Source organism: Natrix helvetica (genome assembly GCF_964273705.1).
Source record: "Natrix helvetica genome assembly, chromosome: 1".
NCBI lineage: Eukaryota > Metazoa > Chordata > Lepidosauria > Squamata > Natricidae > Natrix > Natrix helvetica.
Window position 1 is genome coordinate 90,060,558 of NC_138548.1, and position 15,597 is coordinate 90,076,154.

The 15,597-nt window shown below is 35.1% G+C and overlaps 1 protein-coding gene across 1 annotated transcript in view; it reads right to left on the bottom strand.

Moving 5' to 3' along the window:
• ANO1 (anoctamin 1) overlaps positions 1 to 15,597 on the bottom strand; it is a 124,173-nt gene that overhangs the window by 15,215 nt on the left and 93,361 nt on the right. The window contains exons 14-21 of the mRNA XM_081934152.1: positions 13,388 to 13,470; positions 9,987 to 10,058; positions 7,264 to 7,341; positions 5,463 to 5,537; positions 3,313 to 3,514; positions 2,057 to 2,168; positions 1,030 to 1,087; positions 824 to 924 (exon numbers count right to left, since the gene is read on the bottom strand). Coding sequence (XP_081790278.1) covers positions 824 to 924; positions 1,030 to 1,087; positions 2,057 to 2,168; positions 3,313 to 3,514; positions 5,463 to 5,537; positions 7,264 to 7,341; positions 9,987 to 10,058; positions 13,388 to 13,470 — 781 coding nt within the window. The remainder of the gene's footprint in view (positions 1 to 823; positions 925 to 1,029; positions 1,088 to 2,056; positions 2,169 to 3,312; positions 3,515 to 5,462; positions 5,538 to 7,263; positions 7,342 to 9,986; positions 10,059 to 13,387; positions 13,471 to 15,597) is intronic.

Consider the following 15,597-nt stretch of genomic DNA (forward strand, 5'->3'; position numbering starts at 1 on the left):
CTATAATAAAGGTTTTCCTGAAGTTCCATTCTGTTTAAAGCAAATTATGTTAGATCACAGGACCAGCTTTTTAGAATAGCTTTATTGGGAAAATAAGAGGTCCAAATATCTGAAAGATTCTGGCAAAATAAATTAAAAAGAATAAACAAATTTCTTTACTGTCTCCTAAAGAGACATGAAGACTTAATTATTGGTCTATTATAATCTCTATCAGCCTCTACAATCCTGTTCAAAAATATGGCCACATAAGACTTTTATTCTATGTATTTGATACTAACTTGAGTATTTTGTCCTATTCTACTTTATCTACCAATTTGGTTGAACCTGGCCCCACTGTAGACTCATAATTCTTATTTATTAAGTCACATAATACAATACTTTGGGAAAACACAGTTGAAATGCAGGCTACAAGATTTACTGATAAGAAAAAGAATCCTGAATTTAAGACAATTCACCTTTCAAGGAAAATGAAGCAAAATTAAAAAAGCAAAAAACAAAAATTACCTTACCTGCCTCTTTATAATATTCTCAATCAATATAATAAATATGGCTTAATTGTTTTAGAAATGAATTATTTGCAGAGAAAAATAATCCTTTAGATAAGAACAAAATGCACTGAACTAACAAAACAAATAATATAGTAACAAAACAAATGCACACTATTTTAAACTTTGGTGTATCCTCAGTCTAACATTTTCTTGCACTGCATGGATGTCAAACAACACACACACACACACACACACACACACACACAATTTATCAAGAGATGATATGCAAGCATTTTGAGAATATAGCTAATATTTTCTTATTTCTTAGTACTTACGGGATGCCAATTTCAAAAAGATTATTCTGAATCAGCTGTTTGCCCAACATTATAATGCTAAGTTGTATACACAATTCCATCAGGCAACCACCAGGAGCACACTAAAAAAAGGGAAAAACAAAATAAAAAAACTAGGGACATTCGTATACCCCAACAGAATGTTCATAGCTGTTTTCTAGACACATGAACAAATAAGGTACAGTTACCTCTTCCATTCGAAGAGAACGAAAAATGTAGACATAATCTCCTGGGCGTCCAACAAATCTAGACAATTTGGAAACAATGGTTAGAATTTCTGTTACAGACACAAATTTTCAGACACTTCCTGCAATATTTTACGTGCCTCTAGAATCATTCTACACAGATACACATTGTACTATGGATGATTAATTTAGTTTCAGAGGAAAGAAATAGAGAAAAGCAAATCTAGCTACCAGGAATATATTTACTTTTATCAACACAAACATTACCAGTGACATTTTCCCAAAGAAGTAATTTGCCTTTGAGCTGGGTTTATTAATGTTAAATATGATTAAAAGAAATGATATTAAATATCTTGTGGATATGATGAGGAAAATCCAATTAATTCATTTATTGGATGAATTCCTTTCTGTCAATGAATGGAGTTCAAAAAAGTCTGAATTTGCCATTTCCAGTATCTGATTATAGTTTTGGACACTGGTTTAGTAGCTGACCTAAGAGCCCTCGGAATTTCAAGACAGAGCAAGGAAATATATCAGTAAAACTGCTTTCCCCAACTTTCTTTGCTTGTGGAAACTTTCCATTGTGGTAATTTTCAATAATATTCCTCAAGGTGATGATCCTAAACAGTAAAGCTGCTGACTGTCATTTATTTCTGTAAATGCTTCTACCTGTAATAACTTAAAACAGCATCAACATCTGCTGAGTAAACACTCAAATGTTAACTGATGAAAGTGTATTTTGCCTCAGTATTTAGCAATATCCCTTCTTAATGTACACTGATAAGCCAACCAGGCTTCTGTTGTGCCCAGAAAAAGTGCTCCTAACAGAAACATAACTAACATTACACAGTGGGAAATTATCATGCTAGCATAATTAATTCAGTTAATTTTTATGATCTTAATACTTGGAGGTAGGTGTAGCCTAGAAAACTCAAGTGACAATCCCTCTAAAGAGCTGTCCTTGTTTGAATAAGAGCCCTGGAACAGCATAAAATACTAGTGAAGCAATTAATTAATCTATGCAACTTACCGGCCCTTGAAGAAAGCAACGTAGAAAATGGGTGTGTAAGCATTCACAAATTTCAGAAGGAAGGCCTTGAAGATAAGTCGTTCTTCAAAACTTTTGTCTGTTTTTGGAACCTCTGAGGTAAATGAAATTAATGCAAAAGTGACTGGAAGATTAATCTAAAGTACTAAATATTATACAGATTGTCCTTGACTTAGGAACACAATTGAGCCCCAAATTTAAGTGAATTTTGTCCATTTTAGGCAAACACATGAAACGCCAGAATTGCTAAATGAATTGCTGCAGTTGTTAAGTTAGTAACACAATTGTTAAGTGAATCTGGCCTCCCCATTGACTTTGCCTGTCAGAAGGTCACAATAGGTGATCACGACCCTGAGACATTGCAACTGTCATGAATACATGCCAGTTGCTAAGCGTCTGAATTTTGATCATGTGATCACAGGGATGTTGCAACAATCATAAGTGTAAAAAATGATCATAAGCCATTTTTTTTCAGTGCCATTGTAACTTCAAACAGTCACTAAACAAATAATTGCAAGTCAATGACTACTATACAGGTTGATATTTGTGGCAGTGAATATAGAGCAGGGGTGTCCAAACTTGGGAACTTTAAGACTTGTGGACTTCAACTCCCAGAATTCCCCAGCCAAGCTGGCTGGGGAATTCTGTGAGTTGAAGTCCACAAGTCTTAAAGTTCTCAAGTTTGGACACCCCTGATATAGAGTCTTGTCTTCATCGAAAAAGGTGGAACTAGAAAATCGATTACACTTGGCAATTATCTAGAATAAAATGGTCAGAGCTGATACACAACCGTTATCCCTACAATATGGTATGTGTAATGTCAATCTGGCTTGATTACAAGTTTACTAGAAAAGTATTTCAGATCCCCCCCACTTCAATAAAGAAATGCCTATTTCTTTGTTGAAAGGAAGTCTGGACCCCTCCATTTTTTACTTCTTGATTTATATTCTTAAAGTAGTGACTGCAAAGGAAGATAAATCGTGTTATTTGTCTTGTTTTAAATTGGTTCACCAAGATGATAAGACTCTAAATGAATTTAAATAATTTCCACATTTAAAATTAAACTGAATATTAGTTACTGAAAGACGAGACTGTCTTAATGCCAAGAACCCTTTTATGTTATTATCTCAGAATTTGTTCCTATGTCATTTTGCTTGCAAAGTCAAAGCTGAATCATTAGACAGATTGTTTAATGAAATCATAATTCTAAATCAAATAGTGGGAGAATATGTACCTACCAATCTGAGTCAACCATCTAGCTATGCAGCCATATACTTCATCCAAGATTATTATCACCACCAGATTAATAATTACTGCAGTGGCTGTGACCGTCACTCTAACATTCGACCTGCCTCCTGGAGTGGAGCTGATGGCTAAAGCTGCTGCAGTGGAGATTCGGTATATAATAACCCCAAAAACAATAGCAAATGTCAGTCCAATCTGAAAAGGACATAACCAGTTATTGAAAGATTAGGTTCACAATATTACTATGACCTGATGTAGTTTGCATGGAAATGTTTCAATTGCATGTGCCAATTATAATATTATAAAAGCTGCATGCTCCCATATGGTTTATAGAGAAATGGTTATAATCCACATGGATAAACTAAACATTTCTATAGTATTATACTACTAAAGAAAAATATCAGCTATGAAGTTAAACACAATATAGTTAGAATAATAAAGAAAATACCATAACATAATGATTCTGCTTATGAATTCTGCTTATGGTTTCATTCACTGTTATCTATTAGTAAAAACCCTGCAATTATATTCTTAGACTTATAGAGTTGGAAGAACACTTGGAGGCTTCCTAGTTCAATTTTCTACCTAAGGCAGGAATCTTCACCTTCAGACCATCCCAGCTAGGTGGTTGCCAATCTTTAATTGAGAATATTTAGTGATAGAGGTTCCATGATAATGCTTCCGCCTATTGGTTCTTAGAACCACACCATCTTTCTGTGACAGTCCTTCTGTTTTGGACTGGAAGTATTGGAAGGCTATCAAGTACCCTGTAGCCTCCTGTTCTTTAGACTAAATAATATCTAGATGTTTATAGACTGTAATCCTCACCAAATTTGTTTGCTCTTCACTACACTTTTTCCAGTTCCTCAGTATCCTTCTTGCATTGTGATGATTAAAACTGAATGAAGTATTCTATGTGTGCTATACCAAAGCTGTATGAAGTGGAATTGTCACTTCTTGTAATCTTCACATTATACTTTTGTTGATGCGCCCAATATTACATTAGCTTTTTTGGTAGCTGCAGCATGCTACTGACTGATGATCAGTCTGTGCTCTACCAAGACACATAGCTCTTACTCCCAACTCCTACTGTTGAACCTATCTTGTACATGCAAAATCTTTCCCCCCCTATCTAAATGCAGAATCCTATGTTTCTTGACATGGAACTATATTTGTTGGAAAAAGCCTAATGTTTAAGTCTTGAGCTTCTCTGTTCAGCTTGTCATCTGAGGGGTTAGCAATCCTCCCGTTTGCTTCATCACAAATTTGCTGGGCATCTCTTCTTTTCCTTTATTGAACTCATTTCTAAAAATGAACAGAGACCATGCACTGGGCACAGTTGCGAAACCAACTGCAAATCCATATAGTGATGGCACCATCCATCCCACATCATTCCATTTTATCAGGAAGTAGGTTGTGGCCAATTTTATCAAATGCCTCATTAAGTCTGGGTACACCACATCCACAGCATTATCTTGGTCTACTAATCTATAGTCATTTTTTTTAGCAGTATAATTTTTAAAATCTTACATAACCTATTTTTAATAAAGCCTTGTTGGTCTCTAGTAATCACCTTCTTGCAAACCCATTTCATGATCTGACTTATGATTTTCCCAGGAACTGTTTTCAAGGTAATGTCAATTCAACAAAGCAATATAATGTCTTACGTTGCTCCCCTTAAATTAGTTTTAAATTCTTGTGAAATTTCAGTAATGTAATAACTTTTTTGTGGATTCTAAATTCCTCTTCAGATATTAGGTTTGGCAAAATATGGTGTACAAAGAGCATAGTTATAGGGGCACAGACATCCGAGAAAGAAATATAAGCAGAACATTGCAAGCTTTATTATTGTTCATTATAGAGCTAAATAAATGTGTTATTTGAAAAATACAAGCCAATTCATTAATTTTTATATCATTTAATGGAACCCTCCCTAAGCTGGCACCATGCAAATGTACTGGAAATTATGAAATTTGCACTTCCAATGCAGAAGATGGCAAAGTGGGGAGAATTAGGAAAAGTTAAATATAATCCAAAAACTGGACAGATAAAGGAAAGGTTTGTTTCCTCCTTTAAGAAAAGTTTCCCTATTGTTGAGAAGACAACTAGCTCATGAAAATAATGTTTCCAAGATAATGCTTACCATGAAAATAATGCTCACAAAATTTGTGAAGTATGCTGGGAACCGATCTTTCCATGTCAGTTTTTCTTTTTCAGTCTAGCACACAAAAGAAGACATAACACAAAGCAATTCATTATAGCAATTAAATAAGTTGCCTTTTTTTATTCTTGCTTGTTATCCAAATTTAAATAGGCAAGACCACAATTAAAGTGCAAAGACACACAAACAGAAGTAAACATTCTAAAAAGAGTAAACATCGCAAGAGTGTCAGTCAATTGACAGGCTTTCATCAAGCTACAGCTGGGTTAGACAGTCTGCAAATTACTACAAACAGAACAAATTTGTGGATGAGGCTGTATGAATCTATATGTAGTATTAACAATTTGGGCAATGGAATTCTTATTTGTTCTTTTTCATTTTGCAGACCCATCATCGATTATGGAGTTTTCCCATCTCTTTCATGTAGAGGGGAAATGCAAGGGCAAGTAGAGGGAAAAAGGATAGGGGAACATTTGCTAACACATAAGTTGCTTTTTTAAAAAATGCGGGACAGATGCAGTTCTAAGGCCCAGCAGCTTCCTCAAAACCATTCTCTGGAAGGGCTGTCAAAACATATTTAGTCCAAACTAATTTTGGAAACTGGTCCAGTTTTCCTTCAGACATTGTTTAGATTGTTTTTCAAAAATGTAATGCAATTTTCCATTTAAAGTATTATTAGAATATTTCCTGAAAGCTTAATTTATATCCAAGTCATCACTTACAGGAATGATAGAATGACAGTGAAAGCAAGTAAATGATTAGCAGCATCCCCTCTGCTTTTCCCATGTGAACACAGAGTAGCTGTTCTCTCAAGGATAGCAAAGTTTCGGGTCACCCGAGTCTGGCAAGCATGAAAAGTGGCACATGTTGTATTATGTATTATGGGCCAAACTACATGGACTGCAACCACATAAAATATGATGATGGGTATGTACATATGGAATTGTTTTTGCAAAGTCACAAAGAAGAAAAGATGCCAATGATATGAAACTTGAAGTAATAGTATGGTGCGTTTCATGCTTTCTAAACCGGATTTATCCGCCACATAGTTTTTTCTGATCTCTTCTGTACTTTTAAGGGGTTATAAAGGAGGGAATAGAAGCACCCTCTATTCTATTCTATTCTTCATCCCATTATCCTATTGTAAACTTAAATTCATGAAAGTGAGAAGAGGGGAAAGAATTGAAAGCCGAGTGGTTGTATATGTGTAGGAGTCATTTCTGAGTACAGTATTAGTATTCTGTTTGTTCAAAATGGTTTTAAATTTTTATTATATTTCCATGCCACCCAAATCCTTTTTTATGGGATGGGTGGCTAACTATATTTGCTAAATAAATATGTTCACGGTTTACTGGGTGATCGATTTAGTTTTATACACCATCTTTAGGACCACTTTATATGTAAGATTAAGGATTATGAAATGATCATATACAACTCCGTAAGGCTCCTATAAGAAAAATAAGCACTTAAGGTTACATGCGCATCACATGCATATTTTTTTCTTTCTCTCATTCTCTCTCTTCTCTCTCTCAAAAAAAGGAAGCCCGGAAACCCCATCAAGCATAAGGCATGTGCAGTGTTGTAAAAGCTGCACATCAACCGTATGAAAGATCAACCATGCAGTGTCATTCCAAACAAAGGCAAAAACCCATCTTAACAAGAGTGATAAAGACAGGAGAAGGGGAAAGCCATATTGTGTGAATATTACAAAATAAATAAAAGAAAATTGTGTTTTATAGATATTCAGATTCAGAAAGTTTCCACAAATGGTAGTGAAATGTACCAATTTCATCCCAGCCATGACTCTCTTAACACTTTGTCGCCATTTGTTAGCTGCCTCTTCTGGCAATTGATGGCCCTTCTGATGGCATTTGAAGGAAACAGAAAAGGATAATCCAATACGGCTGTTACAAAGCACTGACTTATATGTAAATAAATAAATCCCTAAACAGAATATGGATATGGTAGAATTTAAAAACAAATAAAAGATGCTTATGTGCTGATGTTAAATTTTGTGACATAATATAGATCACCATAAAAGAGAAAATTCAAAGTAAAACCAGAGAAAAATAGCCACAATGAACTGACAAATTAAAAACAATAGTGGTTACATATTGTCTAAGCATTTTATATCCACATTATTATGTAAAACAGTTGATAGATCGTCATGGAGAAAATCTATCTGGTTGCTAAGAGTAAAAAAGGACTAGATGGCATAAAAACAAATTGATGGTATTTAATTTCTTCAGGAATGATCTGGGTTAACAATGAACAATGGGATGAATGTGTTTGCAGGTGAAACAAATTATTTAGTATAAGCAAATGAAAAGCAAAATATAAAGAAATCCAGAAAATCAGTCCATTTCCCCTTACTGCCCACTATCCTTTTTGAGATACATTGAGTTTAGCATACTCTAATATGAATAACCCAACCAATAACAACACTGGCTTTTTAAAAAAAGGGCTTTCTATATACATTTCTAAGATTGAACTTTTTCAACATTTTTGCATTGTTGTTTTTATCATCTATTACCTGATTAGTTATATCAGTCCAGTCCCCCTCAGTCAATAATGTAATTACATGTTTTTAACTCCAAAGTTCATTATTTATTCACAATTATTTGTATTTACTAGTTTGTTGTCCATTTCTACATTTGGAAATATCCTTTTAGATTTCATCGTAACTAGTCTGGAGAAGCCCACAAACTCAGTTGCTTCCCTATTACTTTCTATTTCCTGTTTATTTATTTGGAAGAAGATCTTTCCTTTTATATCACAGCACAACTTTCTATATTTGGATAGCATTTTTGTCTAAAAATATTGACTTTAATTACCCTGGCCTATCTTTGTTGTGCTGGGTTCTTCCTTATATTTACTTAGTAGTAGACTTCACTGATTGCTCTTTCATGCCTCCAATTCTTCATAGGGTAGCCAAATCAGTTCTGGGTATGATTTTTATCTAGGCAGTCAAATCTAAAATAAAACTGCTGACTCTGCAGTACTTTATAGAGATTTATAGAAATTCTGCTTAGCACATTTTAAAAAGGATATTATGGACTGAAAAAGATTCAGACAAATGCAAACAAAATAATTAAAAACTCAGAGCAACTGAGGAAAAGTGTCAACGTTAGATATATATATATTATAGCAGTAAGGGAGAAAATAACAGAAATATATAAAAGCATATGCTATACAGAAAATTGGATACAAAATAGCTATTTTGTCTCAACCTATTAGAACTCAAGGTTGCTGAGTGAAATTAAATATTGGGAGATTGAAAAACATTTTGTTTCATATATCCTTAAAAAGTCAAATTATAAAATATTCTATCACAAAATGTAATTATACTGACTCTCAACTTGGATGATTTCAACAGAGCAACCTAACACAAATCTATTCAGGATAATAATAATAGTTACTATCTGGAGAAATTGGACCTAAATTGCACTTTCCAAACCTATGAATGAACCAGATTATTATACTGTAATCCTTCAGATTTTTCATCCTCTGAATGTTGTCATATAATTTTCCAATTCTTAGTGCCTACACTTCATTCACAATTATGAATATGCATTTTCATTCAGAGAGATTTTTTAAAATGTTTGCAAACTGACATAGGAATGGGAACCAACAAACTAGTGCCTGAAAAACTGAAAGAGATAAATTCACATGATCCTCATCAGAGCCAATATGATCCTGAATAGAAGGCTTCCTCTAATTTAGCCTTTTGAAAACTGAAGATATCCAGATGGAGAGATCTTAACTTCAGTTTCCAGAATTTCTCAGCTAGTCTGGCCATTCCTGATGAATCTGGGAGTTGAAGTCCATCCATATGGAGAAGGGCCAGACTGAAGAAGATTGCTGCAGTCACCTGCTAAACTACTAAAAGAACAAATATCGGACTATATTGGTTTCGGTCTGATGAAACATTATCTCTTGTTTCAAGATGTGATTATGTTCAGTACTTTAGAAACATGGTTCAGAATAATAATTGCCAAGTGTTTTGTGCTACTGTGCCATAAAAAGGAATTCAGTGTAATAACTACAAGTTATGTGATCACCTCGTTCAAAGAAGATACCCACAGTATCATTGGGCTGCTGCTCTAGAACTTTCACAAGGATCATAAGTGATGGGCTCTTTACAGTAGATAATTCTAAATGTTTTTACATTCTGACAATAAAAATCTAAATTATGTCTCTAAAATTAGAGTAACACAGATTCTCAGTCAGTCATTTATTCAAAGTCAGCATAATTGTGAATTTTAAAAAAAAATTAGTCCCTGGTATTTTCACAATTGCACTGATTTTGAACAAATGTCTGAGTACTCTGTATTATTCCATAGCACAGTTGATATTTCATTTCTTTATACTCAGTAACAGTATTAGAATAATAATTGCTTACGATGAATAATATAAATGTGAAGACCCTATGCTATGATTTTTAAAACAAATGTACTTAATTTTTATTACATAAAAATTTAAAACAAAACTAATTTGTTATCTTACCTCTTTGTTTCTGTATTCTTTCTTGAGAGATTTTTCTAATACTTTTGCTTCATACTCAGCTCTTGGGTGATCCTGTAAATAAGTCATACATACAGGGAACCATGAGACCTATCATTTCAAATTATTATAACAAATCTGAATAAAGTTCTGCTATAACTTAATTTAAAAGTCTTCCTTTGTCATTAGCTGTCTGAAAATATTGTAGTTTAAGACTATGTGCTCTCTTTACCTTAATGGTGATGCTGCTGCTAGATTGAAGATGTTATTTCACCAATAGACATACTAATTTGGGTAGTGTCACAGCCTCGTACCCATTTTCTATAGCAGCAAAGGACTTCAGATTTACAATATGCTGCTTTGCATTATTCATATACATTGTAACTCTCAGCAGGTGATAGCATATGGTTGATCTTGTCTAGGTTTGGAAGCTAAGCAGGATCAGGACTGATTAGTGTTTGGATGGGTACCAGGGAAACTTTTGGATTGAGAGCTAGCTCATGAGATTAAAGAAAACATTCCAGAAGACAAAGGCAAACCTTTTAGTTACTGTTGCCAAGACAACTACATTGACATATTCATGAAGTTATCAACTATCAGCTGAAAGGAGTCTTCATTTTGTAATCTGTTTTAAACCTGACTGGGCCTTTCTGGGTATTGCAAAGAGGCCATATTGAACCGACAGCATGTCATATATGGGGCAAAGAGTTGACGCTAAATTGTTCTGAGTTTAAATGTGCAATTAAGGGATTCTCCTCTCTATATAAATTTGATCTTAACAAAAAAGGTAATTTCAGTTCCATTAATTAAAATTAATAATTTGTGATTTCAGTTTAGTCATACATTCAGAGAAAATGTGTGAAAAAGAATCAGAAATGAAAAGAATGAAATAGGTGAAAGATTTAGAGATTATTTTTAAAAGTGCATTGGACTGAGACTGGATGGATATGAAAAAGCCCTATTTGAGGATATTATAAAAGAGGAAAGAATAATTTGCATCAGAAATTTTGAAGACAGACAAATGCTGGGGGAAAATGAGAGGAGATCGAAATGCATCTTTCACTACCAGATAGAGAAAAAGTTAGAGAAATTATAAAAAAAATAAAACAAAACAAAAATGCCAAACCTTGACTGCCTCCTTCAGGAAACCATAAAAAACACAAAAAACATAAAAATTAAAATTACTTCACTGTTGCAAACTGTATTCTTGATACAATTATTTTTACTTGTGTGAATGTAGGCACTGCATAAGAATTAGGGGGTACATAGGGGTATATCCATGGGGCGTAGGATGGGTTGTTCTTCTGTTGTATTTATTTTATGGAAGTATCAGCATGAAAACACATAGTTACTCAACATCCAAAAAGACTGAATAGCGTTATGGCCAGAATTCTGTTGGTATCTAGCCACTGAACACATGGGGTACATTGTCCTCTTACACAATTATTATTGTAACAACAATTTCAAATAACCCTCATATGGCAGTATTCCGACATATTACAGATTCATTTCTTCAATAGGATTTGAGTGCATACTCAAGTGCTTTGATCACAGGACTGAATTAAGATGAATATGTTAAGTGAAGAATAAAATACATTCTATTGTCAGCAGTTGTCTCAGGTCACTGCTATCACTACAGGGAACACTGAACATAATCCTGAAAGGTATTTCGTACTACAAGGATACAGTTAATCCTTCCGACAGCTAACAACAAGATCCCAAAAATAAAAGAACAGTTGTTTTATGGTGTCGATGATACCATCCTTGCACTGAGATTTCAACGTTAACATGTCATTTGTGTTAATGCTTTGGGTCAAAGATCAAATGAAATCATAGACGTAGACCAATTAATTGCTATTGAAGAATTTTTTAATGAAATCAGTTATAAAATTTAATATAGCAATGGGACACATGCATTATTTAATATATTTCTGTGTGAGAAAAATGTTTTAATTAATTGAGCAACACTCTTCATAGATAATTTATATATATATATATATATATATATATATATATATATATATATTTATATATATTTATATATATTTATATTTATATATATATATATATATATATATGCTGGTCTATATTTGCTGGTCTTGTTGTATTTGGGTCTTTTCCCGTGTAAGATTGTTATCTTACACGGGAAAAGACCCAAATACAACAAGACAAGCATACCTACACCCGTGAAAATCTACGAACACACACACACACACACACACACACACACACACACACTGGTCTTGTTGTATTTGCGTCTTTTCCCGTGTAAGATTGAGATTGTCTTGGCAACGTTTCAGTGAGGTCTCACTCGCCATCTTCAGGCTGGGTTTTGCCTTAAAGTGTGATCGGAGCTGCTGTCTTTCTATAAATCTTGGTGGGGGTATGTGGAGTGCTGGCTTTGTTTCAGTAAGTGGAATGATTGGTTGTATGGTTGTTACATAATTGGTAGATTGGTGCTGATTGGTGCTGGCTGTGTGTCTATTGTTGTTTCATGTTGTAATGGCCTGGGTGGTGGGTGGGGCTCGTTTGTTGACTAGGGCTGGTTTTCAGATGTCAAACGTTGCCAAGACAATCTCAATCTTACATGGGAAAAGAAAAAAGAGTATTCTTGTCTTCTTTACCTATAACAGTACTACTCTCAGTGTTCTGTTTAATAAATATTGTGAAGTCCTAAGATTGATTATGAGCAAAATCCACCTAATCTATCAAAGAGATCCAGGGCTTTCTATTTTAATAAGACATTTATTTGGTTGAGTACTGAATTTAACACAGAAGTAGGCATCTGATGGGATATTTTAAATTTGTCAGGTCTGTACATTACTTTGTAAATAAAAAATTGCAATTAAAACTAAATGGCTGATGAACCTCATTTCAATTTAAACGGTATTGTAAACACAAACATCTACGAACTATTTCCTGGGAATGTTAAACTTCAAACAGAATTGGGAAATAAAACATTTCAAAATGTAAAGACAGACATTTCCCTTTTTAAAATATAAATTAATAGTTCCAGTCTCCACTCAATATGCTAGCCAGAAGCAATATTTAATTTTGAACTGATACAGACAATACATTTGCTAATTGTAAACTTCTGTAATCATGGCAACTGCATCTTTAAAACGGAACAAATTATGAGTATGTTCACATTTTATAGTTCCTACATCAAGGGAATAATTCTTGAGCCATATATGTTTTAATGCCTACACTACTAGGTGTAACCTTCATTCATCAGCCAAGGCTTCAGGCTTCCATGGTAACAAGACCGAAACTAACACACCCTTTCCAAATTTAGAAATGGTTATGTGCAGCATTTTCCATTCCAATGGGTCACTGGCTGAAAATTAAAGGCAATTTAGCTAAAATAACAACCAATGAAACAGCATATAAAATAATTAACATACTTCTTCTTCTTCAAAACCAGTAAGATCCCATTTGTAATTCAGACGCATCTGTTTTCTCTTCCAGTGTTCCATAAAGGTAGCAGCTGCATAGTTGAAAGGAAAGAAAAAAGGAAGAAGGACATTATCCATCATTTAGTTGTTGTTCCTGATCTTAATCTGCACTATTTTCCATTCTGTGAAGCTATAAACCCCAAAGTGAAATTGCTTATAATGCTGCCAATTTTAAAGCAATGCAAAATATTAATAATTGATTTGAATCAGTTATTTGGAATTTTAAAAATGATCCAGGCCTCAGATTTTTGCACATCTACAAATGTAAAAAAAAAAAAAATCACTGGAGGCAATTTTACAAGAGCTGGTTATAGCTTATTTGGCTTTAATATAAGAGCAGTAATAAATGACAGAATGAGAAATCAATAATTAGAGTGCTCTCTGTTTTGTTTAAAGATTAAAATGCAATTTTGGAACAGAAGAAGTCCATTTGGATTGACATCCTCACACTGAGGGAATTGATTTTTTTTTATTCATTCCATTTATAATTTGTCCTTCAAAAATCCTTAAGACGGCTTACAAAAAATTAAAACCACAAACAAAACAAAATAAGATAAAAATCTATATCCCACTATAAAACCATAAAGCAAACATAATACAAAAACAAACCAAAAAATGGACACAGAAATAAAAACAAGAGGAAAATAAAATTGGCTTGTTTCACTTGAAATATCAATACAGTTGTGTTACCAGAGTTAACACAACTGTAACTGAGAAACTGTCCTTTCTCTGGAGAGGACATTCCAAAAAGGGCCTTATATAGGGGACCTTTAGTACCACATTGCTTTCTCAATTGGGACTACTCTCAGAAACTATTCCTCTGAAGAATAAAACTTTGGAAAGGAGAGCTATGTCTACCCAACAAATTTCCATTAGATCAGTCACTACCAAATGCTTTTGACATAAAGAAACATGAATGGTCGTTCCAGAGATGTTCAGCCCTCATCTACTTCAATTTTTTGGTTAAGTACTCAAGGAAAGCATGGCTTTGATTTGTCCGTAATTTCCTGATGTGTTTATTGGCTTGCAACTGTTCCATATCTACAACAAGTAATTACAGTAGGAGAAGACCTTTCCAAAATCATCAACCAACAAATTAGCTTATTTATTTATTTATTATTCACACTTATAGACCGCCCCCTCTCCCGGAGAGGACTCGGGGCGGTGTACAGTCACTAAAATACGTTGTAAAATACATACATAAAACAATTAAATTAAATACGTAGGTGAAGGAGGTTGTGAGACTGTAATAGAATAATAAATATAATACGTTAAAAGCCTATTAAAACCCCAAACCCAATTAAAATAAATAAATCCCGGGAGGTAAAACTAAGAGAGTGCCAGGCCAGCTGATTGAAATAGGTGAGTCTTTAACTTTTGCCGGAAGGAACGGAGGTCGGTGGTAGTTCGAATGTCTGGGGGGAGGTCATTCCAGAGGGTTGGGCCCATCACAGAGAAGGATCTACTCCTAGGTGTCGCCCGCTGACATTGCCTAGCAGACGGCACCAGGAGGAGCCCCTCCCTGTGTGAGCGGATAGGTCGCAGGGACGTGTGTGGTAGGATGCGATCCTGCAGATAACTAGGTCCTCTGCCATGGAGCGCTTTAAAGATGGTGATCAATACCTTGAAACGCACCCGGAAGGCCACAGGTAGCCAGTGCAGCTCGCGCAGGAGAGGTGTTACGTGGGAGTAACGGGTACTTCCCATAATAACCCGCGCGGCTGCGTTCTGAACTAGCTGCAGTCTCCGGATACGTCCCAAGGGAAGCCCCATGTAGAGGGCATTGCAGTAGTCTAGGCGAGACGTCACCAGCGCATGAGTGACCGTGCGCAGGGCACTCCGGTCCAGTAGGGGGCGCAATTGGCGCACCAGGCGAACCTGGTGGAATGCCCCCCTTGCCACGGCTGCCACATGGTCCTCCATTGACAGCCGGGCATCAAGGAGGACACCCAAATTGCGCGCCCGCTCCACAGGGGACAACTGTTCGCCCCCTATGGCCAGCGATGGAGTCAGCTGGCTGAACCGAGGTGCCGGCAACCACAGCCACTCGGTCTTGGAGGGGTTGAGTTTGAGTCTGTTGTCCCCCATCCAGACCCCGACGGCTTCCAAACACCGGGACATCACTTCGACAGCCTCGTTGGGGTGGTTTGGGGTTGAAA